Genomic DNA, 27,205 nt, shown 5'->3' with positions numbered 1-27,205 from the left:
AAAACCTTTGCAGAGATAATCTGTCTCAAAGCATTAGCCTAGCTATAATGATACCTTTACACACCTTCCTGTGGTACAGCAACATAAAAGTGTTTGAAAAGCTAAAGTGACAACAAAGCTGCACAGCCTTATATTCAATCTACCTGAAGACTCAGTTATAGAAGCCTGCATTTAACAAGCAAAACCATTTAGTCGTTAATGGCCCAACTACAACGCAACCCCCTCACCCCACTCCGTCTGTACAAACCAGACAAATTCTGCTTCAAAGGCAACAGCAGATTTTAATAAGCACGTGCAACTGTTGATGCGTTTACTCAGAACTGGCAAATGATGCACAGCTGATGAACGATTGCAGCTAAGCAAGATGATGAATGAAGAAGCTGGAACTTCTCTCTACGCAATGACAGAATGTGACTGGGACGAGGGCAGCTATTTGCAGATGGCCCAGAGGAAATGTGAGCAAAGAGTGTGAAATAAACCAGGGAGAGAGGAAGACGTGAACAGAAAAGGGAAAAAAAAAACATAGCTGAGAGAACAAAGAAACAGAAAATGAATGGCGATCATAAGAGTGAGTCACTTTTGCTGGGAGGGGAGCAGTTACAGAACCAAAGGTGTCACCCTGTGTGGTATTTGGTGCACCTGCAAAGCAATGCACAAATGCGCAAAGCAAGGCTTACTAATAGAAATTAAGCAGCAGCTTACCTGCATGTGTTCTGTTGAGCTGCTGCTCAGCTCGTCTCCAGACTCCGAGTCGTTGCGGAGCTTGTTTAGCCCCTCTCCAGGCAACTCGCTCAGAGGGGACGTCTTGCTGCCATCCGGGCTTTTGTGGTTGTTCCCCGATTTTGGTGTTGGTGAATCAGCCCGCGTCCGTGGCAATGTGGAATTGTTGGGGTGGTGGTGGTTGTTGTTATTGTGGAGAAGTACCAACTCAGCCACCAGCTTGCAGTGGTGGGGACTCCCCACGTTCTGGTTAGCATCCTTGGGCAGTGCAGGCGGAGTGACGCGATCAGAAGATGGAGAGGGGGTGGAAGAAGGCGACGGGCGTCCGAAGCTGGACATTTCTGGCTGAGGTCTGTTGAGGTTCTCATTGGAGGCCCGGCAGATGTCCAAAACGGCGGGCTTGGCCCTCAAGGTGGGTTTCTGGGGGGGCATGAGCGCCCTGCGCACTTCCCTGACGTACTGTGCTGGCACATAAAATGCCTTTGCGCCTTCGTCCTTTCTCACCTGCCACCAGTCCTCGTTGGTCTTCTTCACCAGCATATAGCACTCTCCCTGCCGGATAGCCACCATCTTGTCTTTGGCCTTGTACTCGTAGTCATATTCCACCTCAATGTAGACCTGTCCCGGAGCAATGGGCAGCCCCTCTCTGTCAGCCATGTCTGTGGGAACAAGTGCTTGCCTCAGCTGATCAGCAATCTGGGCCTGCAGGGTTCCTCATATCTCACTGAGGAAGACAAGACAGAGGAGAACCATAAGTTGTTAATTTTTATTTTTTTTAAAGACTACAAAACTTTGAGCAAAGTTGAACACACACATCCAGTAAACAACACAAACCCTCTGCTATTTATATGGCCTGGGTATCCACACCCCACTTTATTACTCACCTTATAACCACAACCACAAAGCGCTACTGCTGAAACACGCTCACATTATGACACAATGTTCCCCCAGTCAGACGTGCTCGGATGGTGAGTCAACCACAAGCAGGCAGTCAACACTGACTGGCCCTGATAACGGATACGACCACTAAGGATATCCAGCCTGGTAATCCGATCGTCCTCTGCTGAGCTAAAGGTGATGGCAACATGACCCCACACACTAATCTTAATGACTATAACGACACTGTGGAGGCCACGTTCTTTCAGTGGCTGCACTTAAAAATAAAGTCGGCATCATTTTATTAGCTTCTTGTCATGCACTGTATAAAACCACTACCAGCCCGTGGTAGCCTTTGTGTAGCTCTCAGGCACACAAGCAAGGCTGCACTTCAGTAAATGTGCTTCATGGATGTAGCTCCCCCGTCTAAAAAGTAAAGCCCAAGTGCAAGTGTCTTCAACATGGAGTGTTTTTAATGGCCATTAACATGCAGTTTCTCAGGGTGTAAAGAGAAGTCCAATTGGGAGGAAGTCTATGGGAAAATCCACTTCCTTCTTCCTTGATCTATGGCCTCAATAAAACCTTTCCTCACGAGTTCATAGTTTCAGTCGATAATGTGAAATATTACGAAATAGATTGTTACGTTTACTGTGTAAATTTTGGTCCCAATTAGTCTCCAGAAAGACAACAAATAATGTATAAAATAATTTTAGCTCAATTTCACATGTAAATAATAATAATAATAATAATAATAATGGATTGGATTTATATAGCGCTTTTCAAGGCACCCAAAGCGCTTTACAATACCACTATTCATTCACTCTCACATTCATACACTGGTGGAGGCAGCTACAGTTGTAGCCACAGTTGCCCTGGGGCAGACTGACAGAAGCGAGGCTGCCATATCGCGCCATCGGCCCCTCTGGCCAACACCAGTAGGCAAGTAGGGTGAAGTGTCTTGCCCAAGGACACAACGACCAGGACAGAGAGCCCAGGGATCGAACCGGCGACCTTCCGGTTACAGATGCGATTCCCAACCCCCTGAGCCAAGGTCGCCCACAAAAGAGCCATTCGTTTAGAAAACAGAAGCTATACAGCTTGAGATGTGCAATTTCAACATCCCTAAGTTCTTCCAAACTCATCGAGAGTGTCATTACATGGATATTACAATTTACAGATCACACTGGATCTAGAAAGTCATAAAACCTTCATTTAGAGAGTTGTAAGGAAAATAACAGTTTTCTGTTTTTCATGATCCAAACCATTGTTTAGATTTTAAAAAATAATAATTTAAATCGACGTGCATTTTTAATCCGATGTGTTGTAATGCTGGCATCATCGCACCAGGAATATCTCAGTATTTTATTTAAAAACTGTATCCTCTTGCAGGCTGGTTCTGGACCACATGACTGGAATCCCTGATATAAAGTCTATGAGTCCTGCTCTGCAGCTTTGGCATCATTACTCATTAATGCAGCTACAAGACACTGTGTGAAACCTCTTAAAAGCTTGAGGCGATCTCTTTGCTATATCATGTACACTCAGTGTGTGAGTCAGAAGACAGCTGGGCCCCACGCCATTCCTGTGCAGTTTGTTTTGGGACGAGACCTGTCATTGAGCCATCAGATAGTATCCTTTCATCAGTTAACCTAATATCTCCTCATATTGAATTCTTCTTCTTCTTCTCCTGCCCCTGAAATACCAGCCGCCACAGACTGAAGTCTAGGCGGCAAAAGCAGCTGCTATTAGTGAGGCGTGAGAACATGCCGCCAAATCTACAAAGGGCCCCATCCTTACGTAAAGAAATAGACAGCTACACCCAGAATAGATTTACAGTGGTAAGAGCCGTCTGGGCCAGAGTGGGAACCCATGAAAGATGTCCATAATGAGCTTTAATAGTGTCTGTTTCATCTGTTTCAACACTATGAAGTGTTATAGTTGCATCAAGCCACAGCTTTCTGGGTGTGTGTCTCTGAAAGCAGCCCGGTCCAGGCTTGTCCCAGCACAACCTCCAACTGTAATGTCAAATTACACATGCATCAGCCTTTATGAATGACCGTCTCTTCAGGAACATGCAAGGGCAAGAATGCACCACTCAGACACAATCTACAGTTGACACCATGAGCAAAGCTGCCAAAGATGTAGTCACGTGCCTGTTAGGGCTTCCACGTGATAACACCATTATCACCATAGTTTGCATGGCAGTCACTGTCCTGACTTCATCACAGGAAGCTAACACAGAGAGCAGTGAGTTTAAGCTCTTCGGTCCCTGATCGCGTACGTAGTAGTATGCAAGGTTGTAACAGATAACTACTAGCATGTGAAGCTGAGGCACCTATCTGAAAGGCTCCCAAATATACCCAAGGAAAACCATTTCCCACACTGACCACAAATGACCACAAAACCAAACGATTAAATCTGCTCTAATGGGAGCATAAACCGAGAGAAACTGGCTGGAGATCAAGCATGACATCACTAGCCTCGGAAGGGGCCCCCAGCTCCACTAGTCACTACTGTTAATTATTAAAAGCAACTTCTCAGCAAGAATGCAGCTGAAATATGGAGCTCCTCGTCTCTCCTTTCAACTGCTGTGGTTCTGGCAGAGGACTCGAGAGTAAATCTTGTTGGAAATAAATCCCCAGCACTGCACAGCAGGGTGTCACAGCACTGTGCAGCTTTACAGGAGCGCACTGGCCAACTTGTTGCTCAGCAGACTCTTACAAAAAAAAAAAAAAGGGATGTTGTGCAAATACTGCCTGTCCCTGTCGATATGGACCTTGATAACCATAAACTTACTGTGTTTCTTTTGTGGAGTTTTAAAAGAGGAGCCAGGTGGTTCGAAATCCTCAACCAGTGACAACAATCCGGTGACAGAAATAGGTCTCTGGAAAAACATTTTTAAAGATTCTTAACGAACATGTTTATGACTTGCACTGCTGCACACCGTTAACATGTTAAATCAGTGTCTCTCAGCTGGGTGGGTGTAGATGGAAGAATATTAAGCTAGGCATCAGTAAGGAGATCACGACCAGAGCGTTTACCTGCATACATCTGCAGACAAGCCACTGTAGCAGCAGAAACACCCTGAGACCTGCACTGCCTTTGTCCCTATGCTTCACCCAAAGCAGATGTGTGGATGAGCAGCATCCACTCCAACATGTGCTCCTGCTGCTGCTGCTGCATTGCAATCCCATCTATGCGGGTTATTTGCTGCATATGATGAGCATCAATGGGAAATAAACGCTGCTTCTCCCTGACACAGCACTGGAAAAGCCCCCTCTAAAGGCAAGCAGTCTATAAATTGTAGGGGGGGGGGGGGACTCAGAGCATGCCTGAGGGGGCAGGCGATGGTGAGGGGCGGTATAGGTGGGGGGTAGGGTCCCTTCCACACACACACACACACACACACACACACACACACACTGCAGTAACGCAACACAAAGGAGTTTAATCCATGTGAATTCATGACAAAGGGTCTCCGAATCGACATCACCAAGGATTCCCAGGAGCGAGGGGAGAGGAGGGCATGCCTGCCAAAGAAAGCCCCCTCCTCCTATTTATGTCGCCTCCCGGACCGGGACAAATAACCAAAAACACCGAGAGGAAATTAGCCCATCAACACGGAGTGATGCTATCACGTGGAACCTTTAATTACCCTCTCAGTAGAATATCAACAACGTTTCTTTAGTTTATTTTCCCACTAGCAGACATTTTCGGGGTATTTTCGAGAAGCTTCATGCGTGGACAAAAGCACTGCAGGTTCACTCGAGTACGAACCACCGCGCGCTCTGCCACAGCGTGCCATAGCAACAAAGTAATTCCGACAGAAGCCAATAGCCTCGCGCTGACCATCGCGCCCCGCCAGGATAAAATCACTCACCTCGAGAAAAAAGAAACTCCCGCTTCGTCTCTCCGTGCTTCGTGCCGACCGCAGAGGTACTCCGAGGGAACTTTTTTCTAACCTATTTCAGTCTCGCCTGCTCCGACTGAGTCCGCAGAAGACCTCAAGTCCTTCAGCCAGCTTGTTCGCAATCCGCCGCCTCTCCACAGGCTGTCAAGTTCCGAGCGGAAACAGCGCACATCCGGTCATAATTGCCAAAATAAATCTGCCTCCGTCAAATTCTCGCTATTGGAGATAATCACGATAACGCTATCACCATAAGAGCCATATTGATATAATCATAACAAAAATAATAATATTATTAGTAACAGACAACCTTGCCTTTGCACTTTTCTATTTCTTGGAAAATGAATTACGCTTGATGCAGTCACACAGCTGTGGGGCACTGACAGACTCTGTACCCACAAATGTACAAAACAATGGAAAAGAGTTTTATTTAAAAAATATCAAATGTGCATTAATTACACATTTTGGAGGTTATTTAAAAAAACAAAAAACACGGTTATCAAATCAGCAACAGATAATTATATTTCTTGGTTATTTTATTGTTTTATTCGTCTTATGCTACGGGAACTTTACAGGGAACTTTTGTTTTGAAGTTAATTTGCATCGTAAAGAACACATTTTATTATATCTATATTTTTGCTCACTAAAATTTATATCACAATACTCCGCAATACTAATTTGTCCAAGCATAACAATCTCCTCGCTGAACGGAGTTGTAGTCCTTGGACTGTGCTACTATATTATCATATTATACACATTTCATCTCAGAGGAAATCCTCACACATAAACACACATTTGTTTTGTTTTTTTAGGAAGAAAATTTTACTGTGTAAAAAAAACAAATCCTTGAAGGCTTGGGGAGTTAATTAACTTGCGTTTATAATCCTACATGATGTGATAAAGTAATCAGCAAAATTTTCAGTTGAATAGTTTTTAGATTTTTGATGGACCTTTAGTTTCATGAACAAACAAACTTGTTTCCGGTTTGAGTTCGCGTACTTTATTGCACCCTGTGGCAGTTGGGGCATTTAACACAGCAGTCGTCTGTCACTCCCACTCCGCCCGTCTGTCAACGCTGATAGACGGGTTTCAGAGCCTCGAGGTCTCCCTGGCCTCTCCCGGCCGAACACCCTGGGGGTCTTTGACTTTGATCTGGTAAACTTGGAATAGTTGTAAATTTCCTCAAGGTAAAGGTCATGACAGTAAGATGAAATTATTTCCCTTCAGAACCAGGCTTTTAATTCTCACAGTCTTTAAATCGTGTAACATCACCAAACATACATAGGCTACTGAGCTGAAATTTCTTTTGGTGATCAAAGAAGAGTGTTTTACCATCCAAGCAGGAACATGAATGATTTAGTGCCAGGAAGCAGGGAGGCTTCAGTGGAGTCACTCACCCAGACTTAGCCTCTGGCAAAAACACTACAACCATAGTATCTTAGAAAAATGTATGAATGTGTCATAAACAACTCTGTGTTAAAACACAACATGTTGTTGTAAAGAGGAAATGACAGTTCCGAGCACTGATTTCAGTACACATCAGTCTTGTTTAGAGAGGTTTTTTGGCTGTTTTGCTCTTTTTTTTAACGTTTTGCTAGTGTGCTAGCAACTTGCTAACTTGCTTTCAGTTTTTTCAGAAAATGTTAATTCAGACTTTTATCACTGAGGGCAACATTGCACTTTTCCATGCGTATTGCTGTTCCTTTCGCTTTTGCTGTTTCTTTGGAATTTTGGAATGCCAACTCAACTTGGATTTCCTACTCGGAGAGTCAGAGCAGCCCCGCCAACCACAAGTTAGCAATCCAAGATGGCGGCCTTCAATATAAACAGTAGAAAACGAATCCCGTTTTTTCTCACTTTCCTGACTTTAAAGCTGGAACAGGCTAACTCGGGAGTGTCTGGAAAACAGCATAGGAATGCTTTCAGTGACTTGCCTTGGTTGAGTTAGGACACCATCCTGTGGTACAAGTTGGTATGACGCAAAAGAACAGCCAGGACCTTTTTCAGCTCCCGTTGATGTTGTCTCAGTCTTGTCAAAGTTTAGATCTCACTCAGATGTTAAACTGTTCAATGGTGCCTGAGTTGTGTCTCCCGCGCTAAACTGAAAGTAAAAAAAAAAATTCCCAAAATACAGGAAACCAAGTGTCTGATGCTCAGAATTTTCTGAGGCAGGATTCCCCACCTAATGTGTTAGGTAGGGAATTTGTTTTTCTTGTATTTATTTTCCTACTCGTCTTCTGGCTGCTCTTTTTAAGGATTGCCACAGTGGATCATTTGCCTTCATGTCACCCTATCCCGAGCATCCTTCTCTGTCAAACCTGTGTTTGGCCCATGACATCCATCAATCTTTTCTGTGGTCTTCTTTTCCTCCTGTTTGGTTGTTTATTTTCATACCCTCTCATATTTTCTACATTAATCAGCTCATCAAAGTCCTCCTTTCACCTTTTCAACACTCATCATATGTTAGCACATTTCCATCTCTATTCTTAATCATGCTGCACATACTCAATCTCTGTCTGCAGCCAATCACCACAAGTCCCTTTCTCCTTCCTCAGCGTCCAGTCTCACATACAACTCAGTATAAGCTTTTTCCTTTGCTACCGCTCACTTTAATAGGTGCCCCCCCCTCCCCCATATACTCCTGTGTAGTTTATTCATCTCCTCAACTGTGTGTTATACTTGTATAACTATGCATGTGACAAATAAAGAACCTTGAACTTGAACTAACCCCCCCTCCATTGAGTTATCCCGATGGTACAGGAAATAAAGTCACCAAGCAAGCTTTCAAATTAAAGTTTATTAATAATTATTAATATATACATTTGAAAACTGCAGTGGAAGCTGAACCCAGCACTGTAGTAACAGATTCATTTAATAAAATGTTAAATGTTTAAGGGACAAAAAACTGCTGCTTCAGCATCATCGTTATTAGCTTGTTAAGCTATCACACCAAAATATGACAGCAGTTCCAGATTGATTTTATTGAGGTATCTTTACAATAATAACAATTACACATAGGCAGATCATTCTCTGTTCTATAATGCTAGACACGGTCATGCTTTATGCTTATGCCATTTCTGCCCTCTGCTGTCTCCAGCAAAAGGTGCTGCAATGCAGCAGTGCAACTTCAGTGACATAAACTAAGACACAGTCGTGAAAAAGAAAGTTTTCACAGTAGTCTGTGCAGTCCAGTGAAAAACTCAGTACACCCCACAATTCAGTAGCTCGTATAACCTCCTTAAGCAGCATTAACTTGCAGTAATTGTTTTCTGTATAACTTTACATCATGTGAGAATTTTGGCCAACACAACTTTACATTGCTTCAGTTTGTTGAGTTTTGAACTGAATTTATGCATAAGGACATTTCAATCAGGTTGAGGTCTGGACTGTCACTGAGCCAAAACAACACCTTTTCTTTTTTTCAGCCATTGTCCTGTTGCATGACCCAATTTCAGCCAAGCTTAAGCTGTTGGACAGATGGTCTCACACTTGGCCTCATCTACCCAGAGAAGTCATGCAGTTCCTTCAGATACAACTTTGCAAACCTAAATCATGCTGCCATCTTCCTTTCCAATAGATGAGACTTTCTCCTGGCAACCTTTCCAAACAAGTCATACTTGTGCAGTCATTTCCTAATCATCCTGTCATGAACGTTAGCATTTAGCATGCTAAGTCTCTTAGCTCTTGGCGGGGGTTTTTTTGTTTTTCAGATTTTCCAAAAACTCCACAATCTGACCTTGGGGTGAATTTCTGGTGATTTTCCCCTGGGAAAACTGTGGAACATTATTAAAACACATCCGAATGTTCCAGACTAGCAAACTGGCAAAACATCTGTTTCATAGAGGCGCTCACACTCGCTGATGATCTGTTAATCAAGTGCATTTGATTAGCAGCACCTGGCTACTATGTGCCCTCGTAAATCCTATGGGAACAGTAAGAGTGGACTGCACAGAGTCCTGTCAAAACTTCCTTTTTCCTATGAGTACAACTAAAGTGGGGGGTTTTTTGCCTTCAAAAGTTTTTGTGACATCTGTGAATTGCACATGTCACATTTTAACCAATCAATAAGTCAACAAACAGACGAAAGAATCAAGGCCTTCGTTCAGCCTTGTTTTCATCTCTGCTCTCATGCTGAGGTGGCCATCAAGGTCTGATACTGTATGTACATGCATGTTGGCACAATGTAAAATATTATCTGTGCCTGGGAAAAGGAAACACACCAGCCTGTCATAATAAAAGTGGATTTTGCAGGACACTATTACACGTTATGAGTGCTTACAGAGCTTAAAAGAGCAGCTTTGCAGCTTATGCTGCGCTTATGTACAGTAAATAAATACACATTTAGACATTGGAAGAATAGTGCAACGATTCAGCTGATGGATGTCCACGTCAGTCTGCTTCTTTGGTTTTGTATCTGAGTGAGTATTAGTACCATCAGGGACTGTGAGGGGGAGAAATTTTGACAACAATTAATAATGAAGTCCATAAACTTGTGGATAGATGCAAAAGAATGAATGAGAAAAGAAACATGAATCATCTTAGAGTTGATAAGTTGGTCATCACTGGCTTGTCACGTTTTTGTGTCCCCCTTTCTACAAGACTGAATTAATCAATTTTCAATATGATTAATTTATCTCTATCAACAGGATACGTATCAGAGGCTTTTAAGGCAGCTGTAATTGAGCCATTATTCAAAAAGCCTTTACTTGGCCCATCTGTCTTAGCTAATTATAAACTGGGAGGCCATCTTCAGACAGAGGTTACTCAAAGTATTAGGATTAAGCAAACATGAACGCTAATTCATAAACCTGGGACTGCAGGGAAACAGGGTGCATGTTTTTCTTGCCTGTTATTGCCTCCTCCTCCCTTAATGCCGGTAGGGTGGTTGTTCTGGATGAGGTTGGACCTGTTGACACTGAAGTTTATGGGAGCCCCTGGCAGCTGACCAGGTCTGATAGGCTTGGCTGGATTGGACACAGCGAAACAATAACAATCATTTACAGAGGGAAGGTTAATGGCCCACTGATATTTTTAAAAAACCCAAACACTAATTTCTTTCTGTTTGAGAATCAGATGAGAACATTAATAAAATACTGACGTATATGCATCATTTTAGTGATAAAGCTAGGCGGCTGTTAGCCTAGCTTTATCACTTTAGTGCTAAAGCTAGCTGGCTGTTAGCCTAGGTTAGCATAAAAATAAAAAACACTGATCAATGATTAGCCTGATCCTGTCCAAAACAACAAAAAAACTACAAAACGTACAAAACCTACTATAATAATCATAGTGTTATATATATGTTCCCTGGTCCCAAACTCCGCCTAGATTTGTTAGTCAATCTGGATGAAATTTATTATATAATCTGCCCAGGGTACCAGGATTATCAACATCTATATAGCTTTTGAGAATTATTTTTATAATGTGTCATACCTGATCTCAAAACAAACAGCAAGATTACATCAAGCTTAGCTAACTGCTACCTTTTAGTCTGGTAAAAGACGTCGCTTTTTAAAACAGTGGTGCCACCTACCTATCTGTGCTGACCCTCTCCTGCCCATGTTTTTAGGCTTGGCGGCATCCTTAATGCGCTCCACCTCCTGTTGGTAGCGTTTACGGTCATGGGCTGCATTCTCTTTGGCTTCCTTTAGGGCGGTCTCCAGGGCTTTGACCCGTTCAGCGGTGGCCCGCAGGCGCTTCTCCATCTTTGGGATTTCGCTGCGTAGGTCATTGTTGTCCCGTACCAGCTGTGGAATTTAAAACAGAAGAGAAAAAATAGAGCTTTTAACCTTGAGATGCCAGTTTGAGTGGGAGACACTCGTCTCACTTTGCTTGCATCTATTTCTACCTGCTTGTGAACTCTGGTTAGCTGCTCCAGGTTGTTCTCCAGGAAGCTGATCTTTTGCTTCTGGGCAGCGCTGCTCTCTGTGTCCTCTGAGTCCATCTGAGCATTCTGTCCAAGCACAGCAAACAACTTTGTTATCTATGTAATTTATTTTGTTGCTTTCAGTTTTTCAAATCCGTGTCAAAGTGAAAAATAATTCTGTAACCAAAGAGCCCTGATCCAGATAATCCCATCTGTGCCTAAATGTGGTGATAAGTAGCAGTTTTTGGATGAGTACAGCAGCATAATATATTCTCTGTGTGCTCCAGGAAAGCCTGCTCTGCCTTTGTCTCATCAAGCTTCCGCTGGAAGGCAGGAGATGAGCAGCACTGAGGGCCCAGGTCCCTAAATTACAGTTGCTACCTTTGAAGAATCAGATGGCCTACTTATTGCAGACACTTTCTGTTGTGTTCCCTGGATTCATTAAAATTTCATTAAGGATGCAGATTTAATGGGAGTGTTGCCGGTGCATGAGCGAAATATGGAGCTGTTTGACTCACTCCAGGTAAACGTCGTGGTCGAGGCAAGAAGAGCTCATGTGATATTGTGTAAGACAGGAGTCTTAACAGATGACAAATCAGATCACAAGATGGCAATTACTGTGATGATCCACCATGGCAACATTCAGGGAATGGGAGGTTACATATCTGCTCCGAGAGCTGAAATGTGTTCCATCACAGAAACACTTTGAGGACTTGTACCTTTTTTAATCTTGTGGATAAGTCTTGGACAAAGAGCCTTCTCAGGTTGTGAAGTGTCTGCAGCTCCCGTGCCTAACACAAGACAAGAAAGACAGGTTTGCAAAGAATAACGGTGACAAGAAATCGCCCTCCAAACTCATGTCACAATGTATCATTTGCTGCTGGCAACAAATCTGGGTTATATCTGGGCTAGTGAGCCATAAAAATAATAGTGAGGCTGTACTGAGATGTCACATCATGTCAGTTCATACCTAATTATTGCTCCCAAAAATTACATCTTTGAGCACCACTACTCTTTGTGCAAAAATACATGAATGTGGCAAGAGGTCACATGATTAAAGCTGATTAAAGGAAACTAATTACACCAATTTCACTAGAAAGGCTTTCCATAATCCATCAAATCCATCCATCTATCCATTCATCCACCCACCCATAGACACCCATTCATACTCACAGTCACACCAGAAGTGACCATATTTGCTAATGCTAGCTGAATGTTAAAAATGTTACTGTTTTTCCTCTTACCTCTGTTGTATTGGTGGAGATCGAAATCTCCATAGCAAATGGCCTGGTAAATGGCCTGTATTTGTATAGCGCTTTACTAGTCCCTAAGGACCCCAAAGCGCTTTACACATTCAGTCATCCACCCATACACACACTGGTGATGGCAGGTCCATTGTAGCCACAGCCACCCTGGGGCGCACTGACAGAGGGGAGGCTGCCGGACGCTGGCGCCACCGGGCCCTCTGACCACCACCAGTAGGCAACGGGTGAAGTGTCTTGCCCAAGGACACAACGACTGTCCGAGCCGGGGCTCAAACCGGCAACCTTCCGATTACAAGGTGAACTCCAAACTCTTGAGCCACAATCGCCCAGCAACATACTACTGCTAACAGCTACTTACATAAGAGGTTTGTTGTGTAGTAGGTGAACTCATTTTCTAAGCAAATACAGATTTCAAAACTTGTGGCAATAACTGACCACAGTTTCCTCCAGTCCCTTCAGGTCCTGTCTGGCCTGCTCCCTCCTGTCCTGCTGCACCCTGCAGCACATGAAACAAGCATTAATAAGACTGGAAAACAGTTCTGCTAAACAAGTGTGCATTTTCCTGTTAAATAAACGCGAGAGATGTTACGTGAGCTCTTCCAGCTGGCGGCTCTTTTCCTGGTCAGCAGCCTTGAGCTTCTCATGCTCCACTCTGAGCCTCTCCTGCTCCAGCATGATCTGCTGGTTCAGACTGCACAGAGGTCAGGGATAAAATCAGCCGAGTCATGTAAGTTTCGCTCAAAGAGACAAGCGTTAGGTGATGTGGTGTCTTACTCCTGCAGCTCAGTGATAAGCTTCTCCTTGGCGTCAAGCTCATCTCTCAGGCTGCTGATCTGCCTTTGATGGGCCTCTCTGTGAGTCTGGATCTGCTTCTCCACAGCTTCCTGAAGACACGGAAAAAAACAGCTAGTCACTGCATGAGATGAGGTGGGCAATCACACTTTGTACGTGTTACAGTACCTTGACTTCATTTGCAGACTGGATCTCGTTCTCTTTCTCCATGGCATTAACCTTCTCTGGAAGGAGAAGAAATGATCCATGTTATTGGGAACAACTGGGATATAACAATGGATCTTCTTTAGTTTCTTATGGCACAAACAAGTACAAACAGTATTTTTCTTAAGCTTGCCACGTCATGTAAACCCTTTTCATAGTTTACTGGAAACAAGATTTAAAGGAGAAACAGGTATTACTTGACATGACTTTCAGGGAAATCCATAAACACAGATACTTCTTTGAACGTTCAATGCTAATAATCAATACTTATGACTTATTCAAGTTTAGTTTTACAAATTCAGGTTTAAAACAATAAAAATGTCATGGTCCCTGGATCTTGGACCCAGGATTTTAAGTTTCTTTATGGTTTTAAGGATACCTTTAAGTTTGCCCTTTATTATATTCTCAGTTTGTAGGATTCTAGTTCACCTTCTTGCTTATTAAATCTATATCTTTTGTGATCCCTTTGTTCCCCCAGTGACGTTCCCGTGTCTGTCTAGTCTTTCTGTGTTCTGTCTCTGTGTTTAATCTTCTATCCCTGTGTTAGTTTGGCATGTCATAGTCTGGGTCTCAGTGTGTATGCTTGTTCCTGTTTTATTGTGATAGTCTTGTGTCAAGTTTAACTTCCCTTGTCTTGTTATTCCTGATTTGTTCCCACTTTGTTTCCCATCTGTTTCCTCTCCCTTCATTACCTGCTGTGTATCAATTGTCTGAGTTTCCCCCTTGCTCTTTGTCACATTGTCCCTCTTGCCGTGGGTCCCTGTGAGTTCCATGTTTCCAAAGAGATTTTCCTAGTTAATAAGTTCTATTATTATTCTGCACCTTGGTTCCTATGAAGCCACCAGTAAAACTACCGTTAAGGTTGAGTTCTGTTCTCTGTGTCCTGTATTTGGGACCTGCCTGCTGCACTGCGATGCACAACAAAAAATGTATCCAAATATTTTTCACATGTGAGTTGTCACAAAGAATTAAGACAGCTGTGAAGACAAAAGGGGTCAAGGTGCACCTAATGAAGTGGCCGGTACATATAATAAATACATTTTTAAAGAAATGTGGATTTTACCCTATCTGACTGGTCAATAGCCCTAAAACACCGGAGAAGATTAAATCCTTTTATTCAGGGTTGTTTCCAAGACTTTATTTTTTAAAATCAGTGTGTGAGACTTTGTTTTAAGGTCACCATTGCACCACTGTACCCACTTGCTTTAGCTTTTATGTCCTAAAACATTTGAGTCACTATACAGCAGGGGTGGGCAATCTCAGTCCACGAGGGTCGGTGTCCCTGCAGGTTTTAGATCTCACCTTGGGTCAACACACCTGAATCACATGATTAGTTCGTTACCAGGCCTCTGGAGAACTTCAGGACATGTCGAGGAGCTAATTTAGCCATTTAAATCAGCTGTGTTGGTTCGAGGACACATCTAAAACCTGCAGGGACACCGGCCCTCGTGGACTGAGATTGCCCACCCCTGCTATACAGACAACTATTAGTTAGTTTAAGGACCTCTTACAGCAGTTTCACTGCCTTCTCCACAACAAACCTTTAGCCAAACAGGGCTCCTTGTGCAAAAACAGAATGGAGAGCAGAGAGTGTGTTGCTCACCCTGGGCCCTGGTCCTGACTATTTCCTCACTGAGAGAGTCCACATTCTCTTCCAGCTGTCTTTTCTTCTGCTCCACATTCTGGAGGGACTCCGTCAGGGACTTGATTTTGGCTTCTTGCTAAACAACGACCGGCCAACGAAAGACATGAAAAGGACTCATACAAATTAAATGACAGTTCTTTTAGGCCAGACCCAATTGTTAGGCCCCATTGTTATTGATATAGAACCACATAATCTGACATCTTAACTATATGTCACTATGGCGACAGCATCTGAGATGGCAGCAGTTGTTAAGCAGCTGTTACCTGGGAGATGCGGAGCTGACAGGCAGTCAGCTCGCTCTCAGTCTCGTCCAGCTTCTGGGTGCTCTCGGTCTGTGTGCTCTCCAGCAGCTTGCTGCGCTTCACCATGGTCTTCACCTCTGACTTCATCTTGCTGATGTAGAGACGGGCCACAGTGAACTCTTCGTCAATGAGACCACTGCTCTCCTGTTGCTGAGGACGTGAGAGAACATTACGTAGGTCAAAGACATTCCTCAGACTCAGTCCCACTCAGACCATCCATGGAGTTTAAAATAGATTAGGAGTTTATCAAAATTTCTTGAAGAGCATGCAGTTGGAGATACACTGGAAACCAGTGGAAACAAACCAAGATGCTCACAATTCCTATTAAAACTAGACAACAAACTGATTGACTGTCGTCTGATCATAAAATATGCAGAACATTAGTCTGCTGAAGCGTTTTCTGTGAGCATATTTGTGCTTTTACCAGTTTTACATTTGAATCAATCAATTTCACACTGTTGGTTCAACCAAATCTGTTTTACCAATTTTTTAAGGACTATTGAAAGTCATTATCTGCAGAAATTCAACACTCATAGTTTAGTTTCTGTTTCTTATTTTTCAAGATTGGGTGCTTTTCTTTTTTTGTGATAATAAAGGTTGATTTGAAGTTCTACTTTGGCAGGAACTTTATCAAGGTTCATGTTCTACATTTTCTGACTGAATCCACTAAATAAATTGAATGAGAGATACATCCACAGTGGAATTAAGTGCTTGCAACCAGCCTATGCAAAACCATCCTCATTTTCAGCAAGGATCACCTGAATACCTGATGATGTTGATAGTTCTTAGACCACAAGTTGTTAGCTTGTGGTCTAAAGCACTGTTATTTCATAGTTTTAACCCAAATGTCACTTTTCTGAATATGAAACAGTGTATCAGAGCCAAACTGGGAACCTTGATGTCATTGCTTCCCACAGCGATGCCTATTTCAGCCAGGTCTTTGAGTAATGATGACATCATCTCAGTGACCCTCTTTTTCTGGTGGTTGGTCATCTCCTTCAATTTCTGAAGCTCTGAGTCAATGGAGGCCAAGGAGCTCTAGTGGTGGACGATAACACACATCACAAAGCATCTAGGATTAGGATTAGTGTTTTTACTTCCAGCAAATTCCCCCAAAGCTTCAAGCTGCTCACCGATTTCTCGTTCAGCTCCTCACTGAGAGCCTCAAACTCTTTGGTTTTGTTTTCAACTTCCTGACTCTTCTGGTCGTAGTTGACAGCCAGCTCCTCCAGGGCCTGCAGCACTTCCTTCACTTCCTCCTTGGAGGCTTCATTCTCCGCCAGCAGCCGGTTCAGCTCCGTCTGCAACGTGTGGTGGTCACGGCGAGAGGATGCTAATAGCTAGGAGAGGTAAATGATGCTCAGTGATGCTCTCCTATGGTCAGGTTTGAAAGTATGTTAAAAAATGTATCAACAGCAGGGACTACAAAACAGATTTGTGAACAGTGAAGAAAAATGTGCTCAATCTGGTGAGGCTCCTGTGCTTGCTAAGGGTGAGTTACAGTTTGACCTCTCCTGCAGGGCTACTAATGGTCTGCAATCAGCTGTCACACCAGGTTTATGCTAACAGGAGTGCCTAGGGGGATTTGGAACAGCGGGAAGGCACAGGGGAAGGAAGGAAGGAAAGAAAGGAAGGCAAGGCGGATGCAGTGTCACCTCCTCCTGATCCAACATCTGCTGCTTCAGCGTCTCCACCAACTGAGACTGCTGGTTGATCTCATCGTCCTACAGGAAAGGCAGAGGAAAAGAGAAATCCAGTAATGTTTCATTCACATAATTCTCCTGCCAAAGAGCAATACTGAACAGCAACCAGTTGCACCACCTGCTGGTCAAAAGAAATAAGTTCACCACAATTAATTAGAAGACGAATGTTGGTTTTCACATAAATATATTCTCTTTATTCCAATATCAAGAATGAATTTACATTATTAAAACAAAAGAGAAAGATGAAGTGAAGATATTGTGAAATTTCATGTGACAGGAATTGTGAAACCTTTCATAGTTTTCATCCTGCTCTCACAAAGTCAAAGTACTACCGAAATAGATTCAGTGTTCTAGTTTTTACTGTCATCCTGCTGGAGATTAATAGCATGTCTTGCCTGAGGTAATGTCTATTTAAATATGTTAAAAAATCTGTCAGTTGCTACTGCATTGCACTTTATCTGCATGTTCTAATATATACATATATATACACATTCATATATATATACATACATATATACACATACATATACATACATACATACATACATGTATATATACATGTACACACACACACACACACACACACACATACATACATACATACATGTATATATACATGTACACACACACACACACACACACACACACACACACATACATACGTTGTTTCGTTACCTTGTCGTCCAGCTCTTTGTAGAGCTTGGCCATTTCCGCCTCGTACTTCTCTTTCTCTGCATCTGTGAGTTTGACTCCTGGCAGGGAGCTCAGGGCAGGTTTGGGTGGCGTCTTGTCATTGTGGTGGGTGCTCTCCAGGGCCTGGACTTCTTCTTTGGCCTTTTCTTTGTCAAACTGCTCATCCGCTGGCACACTCTCTCCTGCAGGGAGCAGCAGAAAGATGATATAAGAAGGTCTGTTTCCACCCTAAATAGCTCCCCATCAGAGAAAATATTATGACTGCACACACAGGAATCCTTTTTTTAACAGGTTCTTAATACAAAAAAAAGAAAGGAAAACTAGTCAAAATTAACGAGCCTTCATGTGTAGCATTAGTGCAGGACAGGCATGGTCTTGCATATTTTTCCGGGGGACTGTTTGTCGTTATTAAATATAGAAACAAGGAGCTCTTTCTTTAAAAGCCTCCTGTTAGGATCCATGTGCAGCTCAACTCTAATTGCTAAACACAAGGACACAAGATTTAACCTTGTTATGAACATATCCATACTAACATTAAACACATAAAAACAATGATCATATGTCTGCAAACTCCTCTGCCTCTGCTTTAATGACCCACACATAACCCACACATAATACAGCCTGTGGCCCTCACCGCTCCTCCAGCGGTTCAGCTCATTCTCAAGCCAGGTGACTGTGTTTCTCAGTGTCTTGTTCTTCTCCTTCTCTTTCTCCCATTTGCTCTTCCACTGCTCTGCTGTCAGTTCCACATTCATAGTCACTTGGTTCTTGATGGTCTTTGCTCTGGTGAGACACAGAGGTGAGAAAGTGGTAGCGGTCTGTTTTGAATACTAACAGCACACAGTTGAGCCTGGTTTCACCGCAGAGCCAGCTCAGAGGTCGGTGTTTCTGAGCTTAAGTCGGTGCCCTGTCTTTATGGAGTCAGACACCAAACCTATGGATCATTCATATTTATGACTCTAGACCACAGTCTTCTTTGCCTCTAATCTTTTAATATTAAAACGTAGCTATTTGTGGAACACCTTTCAGTTCAGTAACATCATTTGTACAGATGTGATGACAGGTTTGTGTCTACGTACCTCTGTCCAAAAAGCAATGTAGTCCTGGTCTCTGCATCATTGTAAGCCGAAGGTGAGCAGCAAATGACCATAGTTGTCCGACAGTTCCCTCCCAGGGAATCCTGCAGGATTCTGGTCATCTTACTGTCTCTGTATGGTATGTAGGACTAGGCGGATTGAGAGGGACCATATGTCGCATTATATGATAATTCTGCATGTCACAAACAGCATTTACAACAGTGAAGCCTGTTGTGATGAAATGTAACTGAGCAATTTAAATTAAGGACTGCGGTCCACTATCATGCACTTACAAAATATAATATACTCAATTTGTAACATTTTAGCAATATAAAAACCCTCTATGGAGGCTCCTGAGCAGTAGGCCGATGGTTCATCTCAGGGTTCCTAGAGCTTTGAAATAGGTGCAACTCCTGGGATATTCAGGGTGGCTTAGATCAGGTCTTATGATAAATCTATGGTATGTAAAATGTATTCAGGTTCTATAATGCCGTCCTACAATAAAAAGAAACAGTAAATATTTAAAAAATGTCTCCAGCTGCAGGCTGATGTTCCTATTTTTGCACACAAGATTGTTCCACAGTATTGCAAGTCCTTTAACCTAAACAGCTACACAGGTGGTTTGCACTCTGATGATTTCACAACTTTTCATAAATATACACCTTTGCCTTCACATTTTAGCATGCTGTGCTCATCTTTAGCATAATTTTTTGAGGTCCAATCTGGTCTGATAGTCCCCCCAGAACTGGAAATAGTCATAGTAATAACCAAGAAAATGGAGATATGATGTGATCAGTAGATCAACATCTATCTTGCACACATTACATGGTGATATGCACATTTATCCAGTGTGTTAAGTGTTTAAGGCGCAGACATCAGCAGAAACAGTACAACAAATTCTTCGAATTCAGCGATCTGCCTTCATCTCACCCTGTCCCTGTCATCCTCTTCTGTCACACCAACTCTCTGCATGTCATACAACACTACATCCATGAATCTTCTTTGTTGTCCTCATTTTTTCCTCCTGCCTTGCAGCTCAATATTCAACATCCTTCATATCCACTCTCCCTTCTCTGAACATATCAAAACCACCTCACCCTTGCCTCTATAACTGTCTCCAAACCGCTCATTTTTACTGTCTCCGATGAACTCATTTCTAATCTGGTCCAGTCTGGTCACTGCCAGTGGAAGTCTTAGCATCTTCAGCTCTACCTCTCCTGTTTTTTTTTTGTTAGCCACCGTCTTTAAACCATACATAATGGCAGGTCTAACTTTCATCTTGTAATTTTTCCCTTTCACTCTTGCTGCCGTCCTTCTGTCAAATCATCCCAACGCTCATCTCCACCCACTCCACCCTGCTTACACTCTCTTCTTCACCTCTCTTGTGCACTGTCTGTTGCTTTGGATGGTTTAAGGTATTTAAACTACCTCTGCTCCACCTTCTTATTCACACACATGCATTCTGTCATGCTTTTACTGGATTTCTTTATGCATGCTCAATCATTTAGGTAAGTAAATCCCAGAAGGTTGATTCTGTTCATCTGGACGGAGCGTTTCCAGTGGGAGAAACGTTTCATCGCTCATCCAAGTGACTTCCTCAGTCTCAGCTGACTGCAGGTTTCCCCAACCTTATAAAGAGCACATTGCACAATGACTGAAACTAGCACCACTGGATGAACAACGCTACGTCCAGATGAACAGAATCAACATTTTGGGATTTACTGGATTTCATTCCTCTTCTCTCCAGAGCATACCTCCACCTCTCCAGGCTCTCATCCACCTGCTCTCTTTTGTCACCACAGATCCAAATGTCCTGTGTAAACATAATGGTTCACAGAGACACCTGCCTGGCCTCTTCTGTCAGCCTGTCCATGACCACCGCAAACAAGAAGCCGTTAAGAGCTAATGTAATCCCACCCCACTTCACAGCTCTGTCACCATGCTCATGCAAATATAACTTATGGGATCAAAATATCTAATGAACGAATCAGCACATTTGTGATAATAAACTCACTTCAGCCTCTCCTTTTTACGAATTTCATTTATAAACTTTGAATCACATTTTGGAGTGGCAGTAATTCTAACGCTTCACCAAGCAGAGTCGCAAACTGTCTCACCGAGCCTTCTGCCAGAGCTGAGATGACAATTCCCAGTGCAGACAGGGACTTGTTAATCATCTTGGCTTCATCCAGCACTGTACCCTCTGCTCCAGTTTTACCCACCTTTGAAACAAAAAAACAGCACAATTGTCATAGTGAAGCTGAAAACTGTGTCACATAACAGATGCTCAGAACCTTTTTCTTTTAACAAGATCAGCTTAGTAAAAGAAAGTTGACAAAGCATGTCAATGGCTTTCCCGGGGTTTAGCGCTATGACTGGTCTGTTAACATTTTACACTTTACTGATGGAAGATTGCTCTAGTTTCCCCCCTGAACTGAAGTGGCACGATAGCATCATTAAACTTTTATCATACCGATCCATTTAATACAGACACACTTTGCCACTAGGGAAAAGGTAAATGAGAGTAAAAGAGCTGTTTCCACCCTGAGTTTTAAATCAGGCCTGGTTTCTACTCTATTAATAAACAACTACTTAAAAGCTACTCTTTAGCTGGTTCAAGTCAGAGGCGGGCTCTTGAAATTGGGAAAAAACACATTTGCAGAGGTTATGAAGATGAGAGAGGTCAGAGAGGAGGAGGAGGAGGAGTACTGAGGATCATACTTTTTCACTCCCAGCCAGATCGACGAGGTACAGCTTGCCGGTTAATTTCTGTTCAGTCTTACTGTTTTCCTGCTTGATGTTGATGAGGAAGATGCTGTGACTCCTGGAGCTGTGCTCATTCATGTCTGAATGTACATGTGGGCACACAAACAAAAAAACAGTTATTACTGATTATATTATTCTAGGTTTGCACGCTATAAAAATAATAGCCCATTGAAGTGTTTTTTCTGAGGGATTACCAAGGTAAAAGAATGAGACTTAACCAGACTAGAATACATAAAAACTCCAGCTGCGACTAACACAGGTAGCTGTAGCTGACTGGTATCTAAAAGGCCTCACATCTTCTAACACCTCTTGACTGTCCATATGCTGTTCTTGCCTTTTTAATGGAATTATTGAACATAGAATATGTCCTGCTGAGTGGAAAGATAAATGGAAATGGACTGGTATTTTTAAACCTGCAGGCACAGGGAGGATATGCAAACTCCAAAGTCCAAAACCAATCCTTGACATCTGGAATGGTGGTATAGTGGTGAGCACAGCTGCCTTCCCAGCAGATCAGCATCTCCTTTAATCTTCATGTCACAGCGTTAAATTAGGAGATCACACAGGACCTTCCGACTGTGTTATCCTGCTGATCTCAGGTAGAGCAAAAACGTTTGTTGTGGTGGCTGCAGATCAGGAGGCAGAGCAGGTCATCGACTAATCAGAAGACTGGTGGTTGCTCCAGTCTGCATGTCAAAGTATCATTGAGCAAGATACTGAAGTTGCTCACTGGTGCTTCCATTGGAGTATGAATGTTACATAGAAAGCAGAAACAAGTGCTGGTGTGAACTGTTGTAGAAATGCATTATGTAAGAACCAGTCTGTTACCATCACAGTGGCTCTATGCATGGACCTGCATGCAACCAAAGTCTGACTAGATACAAACAGTCAGCTTCCAGCTTCCAGGACCAAAAATGTTGTCCCATGCTTACAGATTCTGTATGTGTCAAGAATCGCTGTGTGGCGGGCAGGAGTTGGACCCAAAATGCAGGCTCTCAGACACGAGGGGTGAATGCAAAATCACAGCGACATGGAACAGAGGGAGATTCCGACATAAATACACAGAAGGTAATGAGTGAGGTGGGAACACACGGGGAGCACAGCTGAGGACAATTATGCATAACAAGACAGGGAGGGCACAGAGCTGAAAATACTAACCCAAGATGCGGACCTTAAACGTAACACAGGAAGAACAGAGACACAGACAGGAGGGGAGAGAGAGCATGGGGAGAGCACATGAAGAAATACACGAAGGGAAGAGGAAAACACGGAACACAAGGAGTGGGAGCAAAACACAATAACTCACATCACTATATAAGACAGTCACACAGAGGGAGACACAGAAGGCAACAACACAGGGGGAACACATGGGCAGAGAAGACTAAACAGAACAGAGGGCACAGAGAAACATGAGGGGCAGGGGATCAAAACCTAGGAACCATAGAATAAATCACAAATGAACTTGACATAATACAGAAACACAGGAAAACTAAGAACGCTGGGTCAAATGACCCAGGATCCTGACAGTATGTTCATATGCAGATGTCTGTTTACAGAAATTATAATTTTCCAACAAACTTAACTGATGCCATAATGGGATCCATTTAATTCAGAAAATAAGTGCATAATTAAGTCAGCTCAGCTTCAGTTTAAATCGTGTACCCATGGTTAGAAAGAACCTGACTTTAATGTGTTTTTCACAGATGTCTTCTTGGCTCAGCTTTTGGGAGTGTGGCAACAGTCAGGAGACTCAGTGAGGATGAACCCATGAGAGGCCGCAATGTACGAACTCACTTGTGACAGCCACGCTTCGGTTATTTTTGCCTTCGTCTATGGCTTCCATGACCTCGTCAGGAGTGCAGACAAAACGCTCGGTACAGCCCTGGGGACACATGAACATCACAAGGAAATATTATTCTCAGTAGCCCCACAGCAGGACTGGTTTATAGAGACACATTTATTAGCTGAAGGGACCGTGACACGCTAACAGTCTCCACTGGATATTTATGAAAGGAGAGCTAGTGCTTCATGGTCTCAGTAGCTTTTGTATCTCCTTGGATTTCTTCATGCAGTCATGGTCTATGCGACTTATAGCTGAATGCCAAATGAAATACAATGATCTGTAAAGCCTTCTTACCCTTTATACATAAAACCCTGTAGGTAAGCTATCACATTAGCATCATTGTTTTGCTCTGTTGTTCATAACTAATGCATTAGAACCAGCAGGGAGAAGTTTGTGACTGTATGACTGCAGACTTTGAGTTTAATCAGAAACAATGTTGTGCCTTGAAAATGAAGCACTCAGTCTGTCTTACCTTGACATATGGGACCCTGTTCTTGTCCTCATGTACAGGAAGGTTGGTCTTTGACACTGTGGAGGAAAATGAAAGCAAAGAATGAATCATGGTCTCTGTAACAGGGTCTGACTGATGATGAGCCCCGTACATACCATCCAACAAGTCCCTAATTTTGTCCAAATAGATTTCAAAATATGAAACCTGCAAAACAAAAGCGCACAGTGAGACTTTATCAGATCTTTTCATGTGCGCCTGCCTCGTTGCTCAGCTACATACTTTGATGTGGAACTCCAGGTTCTCATCCATGGAATAAATGTAGTTAAAGATGTCTTGCACAATTCGAGGAATGATTCCCATCATTTCAGGGTCATGAAGCTTCCCCTTCAGGACATGATGATAAAAGTAAGACAGCACAGAATCTCAGGCTTTTCCTGGCTATTTTTAATATGTTTGACCAGTAGCAAAAAAAAGCAACAGCTGATACTTCATAGTACCTCCATTGTGTGTGTTTTGCCTGAAGATGTCTGCCCATAAGCAAAGATGGTCCCGTTGTATCCCTCCAAAACATCTGTACAAAGAAGTAACACATTTAGGATTGGGGTTTGGCTTTGTATTTCATGAACAGATTCCAATGCACAGCTTACCTTTGACTATCTTCTGAGCCACAGCATTATAAAACTCCTCCTGAGTTGTCTTGGACTGGAACACACGGTCAAAGTAGTATGGTTTGCCCTTTAAACAAGAGGTGGAAGCAGTGAGAAATAGTAAAGTATACCATCAAGAATTTAGAGTTTGCTGCACAACAGCAGCCCTACTTTTTCATGCTCACTGCACAATCTTTTTTCCCACTGTTTTCTACTTTTAGTTTGTGTTTGTAATATTTTATCCACTGTTCTTAGGGTCTCTCTTTTAGTCTTGTTTTACTTTGAAGGTCAGCTCTTTGGGGGGGTATTGCTTTGCTTTGATTTCCTGTCTTTATTTATTTCCCACCCATGCATTTACATAAGCCTGTATTACTGTTTTCTCCTCATGCCATCTTTGAGTCATCTGCTTCTAGATCAGTGTCCCCCCCTGGGTTTTCTGGTTTGAGATTTTAATTTTTCTTTCTTTGAAATTTTCTTTGTTGAACATGTTTGTTATATTTAGCAAATTATTTATATTTAATATATGCTTTGTTACTTCCTCCTCTGCCTTCAGGGTGTCCTCAGCTGAGGCACTTTAAGAGCATCAGATTAAAAACACAAGATACTTGATGTGACACAGCTCAAGTGTGTTCGCAAGTTACTAAACAAGTGGGATATGTTTCTAAACTATTTTACTACAGTGAGGAACATTTTGGGGGATGGCTGTGGTTTGGCAGGTTGAGCAGGTCATTTACTAATTGGAAGGTTGGTGGGGTACGAATGTTAAAAAGCACTTAGACATTAAAGAAAGTGAATGTTCATGTTCAACTGCTCCGAAGCAGTCACATCAGCCAGTCACACTGCAGCAACTCAGTGCAGGCATGGTGAAGATGACCTGTTCAAGTTGATTTAAGTGGCTTGCATTAGCCTTAATTAGCCACTGTTAGTGCCTCCAAAATCAGCATTTCCAACCCAAAATATAGAACGATGTAAAAAAAACAACAATTTCAGTTAATAAAATGTGAAAAGGTCTGCTTACTGTTTCGCACACTCACCATCAGCACACAGTCGTCCCCCTTAAACTTGGGTATGTACTGGTCTCCGCGGGCCACCTCAGCGCTGTTCAGCGGCCTGAAACGGCACACCACCTTGATGGTGCACTCCGCCGCCGCGTCCCCCATCCTCGCCGCAGTGGATGAATGGATGGATGAAGCGCTCAGAGAACAAAAATGTGGTGCTGCTGAAGTTGTCTGTCGCTCGGCTCAGAGACTTTCCCCGCAAAAAGAAGTCAAAAGTAAAAACTGTAAAACATACATTCATTTGTGTTTCTATTCAACACTTTTCAGCGAAAGCTGACAATAAAAGTCGGCTAGAAGAAACCTAACAGCATGCTCGCTTCGGGCGCAGCATTGATGAAAAAGCCTCTTTGCAGAGCAGGGCTGAACTAAAAAACGATTAGAGCACATGACACATGAACAGAAGCGTCACATTGCTGCTCATGATCTGCGACGCTGTTGACCACCCGACGGTCAGAAGTCACGTTTAAGTACTGAGTAGCTTCAGGTATTTTAAAAGAAAGAAGGTACATTTATACTGTAGGGAATTTGAAGTAGGAACTCTGGGTATTTTACAAGAATATATATCTCACAAGAAAGAAAGACAAGTGACAGTGTGCACTTTTTTATATAAGTGCTGTGGATATAAAAAGTAAACACACCCGTGTTACAATGCCAGATTTTTGTGCTGTTAAAAAATTAGACCACAATAAAAAGAGAGCGCGATGAGGAAGATGATCCCATTGCTGATGAGGACTGAGATGAATGTATCAGTGAGAATTGTGAGTATGATACCATGAATGAGGACGAATTGGAGAAGTTGTTGAAGATGAGACTGAAGACATCAGACTTCATTCCCCTCTTATAGAGCAGTTACCTAGAAGACACTCTGCAAGAATATTAACAGGCTTGGTACTTAAACCTCTGAGACAGATGTTACAGGAAGCTGCTCTGTCAAGTTTACCAAAGAGAAGCTTGGAAGTGAGACTGCTCTGAGACTGCTCTGTGCAAAAAAAAAAGAAGAAGAAGCAGAGAGGACGCTGTGAGCAAATTCCAAGGATACTAAATCCTCAGCTTTTTAGCCCTTTAAGAGGCAGTGAAACAGACACAAACTACAGAGAGTGTGCACCGTTAAACTCAGCCCTCAGCTCCTCCTCAAACAATAGATTCTGAGAGAGACCTTTTAAGTGCCTAATGTGAGTTATTAACAGCTACTCAGTTAAACAGTCTTGTTTGCAGGAATGGAAAACTGTGATTCCCTTACATGGTTGGCAGGCTATATTCTTGTGCCAGGGCCTGTTTTTACATATATAAACATGCACTTTAAAATACTGACAGCTGTTCTTTGCTTCTCTACTGGGCTACATTTGCTTTTTCTGCATCTGTCTCAGTAGGTACTGATGTAAATAAGCAGGGTT

At 42.8% G+C, this 27,205-nt stretch overlaps 2 protein-coding genes across 2 annotated transcripts in view; both read right to left on the bottom strand.

Moving 5' to 3' along the window:
- The window catches only part of arhgap12b (Rho GTPase activating protein 12b), a 63,306-nt gene extending 57,676 nt beyond the window's left edge, over window positions 1-5,630 (bottom strand). The window contains exons 1-2 of the mRNA XM_085362606.1: window positions 5,477-5,630; window positions 703-1,444 (exon numbers count right to left, since the gene is read on the bottom strand). Coding sequence (XP_085218732.1) covers window positions 703-1,377 — 675 coding nt within the window. The 5' untranslated portion in view covers window positions 1,378-1,444; window positions 5,477-5,630. The remainder of the gene's footprint in view (window positions 1-702; window positions 1,445-5,476) is intronic.
- A 4,307-nt stretch (window positions 5,631-9,937) lies between these two features.
- On the bottom strand, window positions 9,938-25,913 carry LOC146625056 (kinesin-1 heavy chain-like). Its single transcript, XM_085363259.1, has 26 exons — window positions 25,788-25,913; window positions 24,754-24,841; window positions 24,604-24,677; window positions 24,386-24,490; window positions 24,262-24,310; window positions 24,128-24,183; window positions 23,607-23,694; window positions 21,768-21,892; window positions 21,164-21,268; window positions 19,050-19,195; window positions 18,605-18,753; window positions 17,953-18,152; window positions 17,230-17,298; window positions 16,708-16,914; window positions 16,469-16,612; window positions 15,536-15,724; window positions 15,231-15,348; window positions 13,592-13,647; window positions 13,406-13,515; window positions 13,221-13,322; window positions 13,067-13,127; window positions 12,086-12,157; window positions 11,349-11,453; window positions 11,034-11,247; window positions 10,350-10,467; window positions 9,938-9,944 (listed from the first exon to the last, which is right to left on the bottom strand). Exons 1-26 carry the CDS (start codon window positions 25,911-25,913, stop codon window positions 9,938-9,940), a joined length of 2,883 nt encoding a protein of 960 aa, XP_085219385.1.
- Between the last annotated feature and the right edge of the window lie 1,292 nt (window positions 25,914-27,205).

Source organism: Diplotaxodon limnothrissa, linkage group LG9 (assembly GCF_057381915.1).
Source record: "Diplotaxodon limnothrissa isolate DT_005_m linkage group LG9, D_limnothrissa_male_GT1.1, whole genome shotgun sequence".
NCBI classification, from domain to species: Eukaryota; Metazoa; Chordata; class Actinopteri; order Cichliformes; family Cichlidae; genus Diplotaxodon; species Diplotaxodon limnothrissa.
This window is presented reverse-complemented; position numbering and strand designations above follow the sequence as displayed.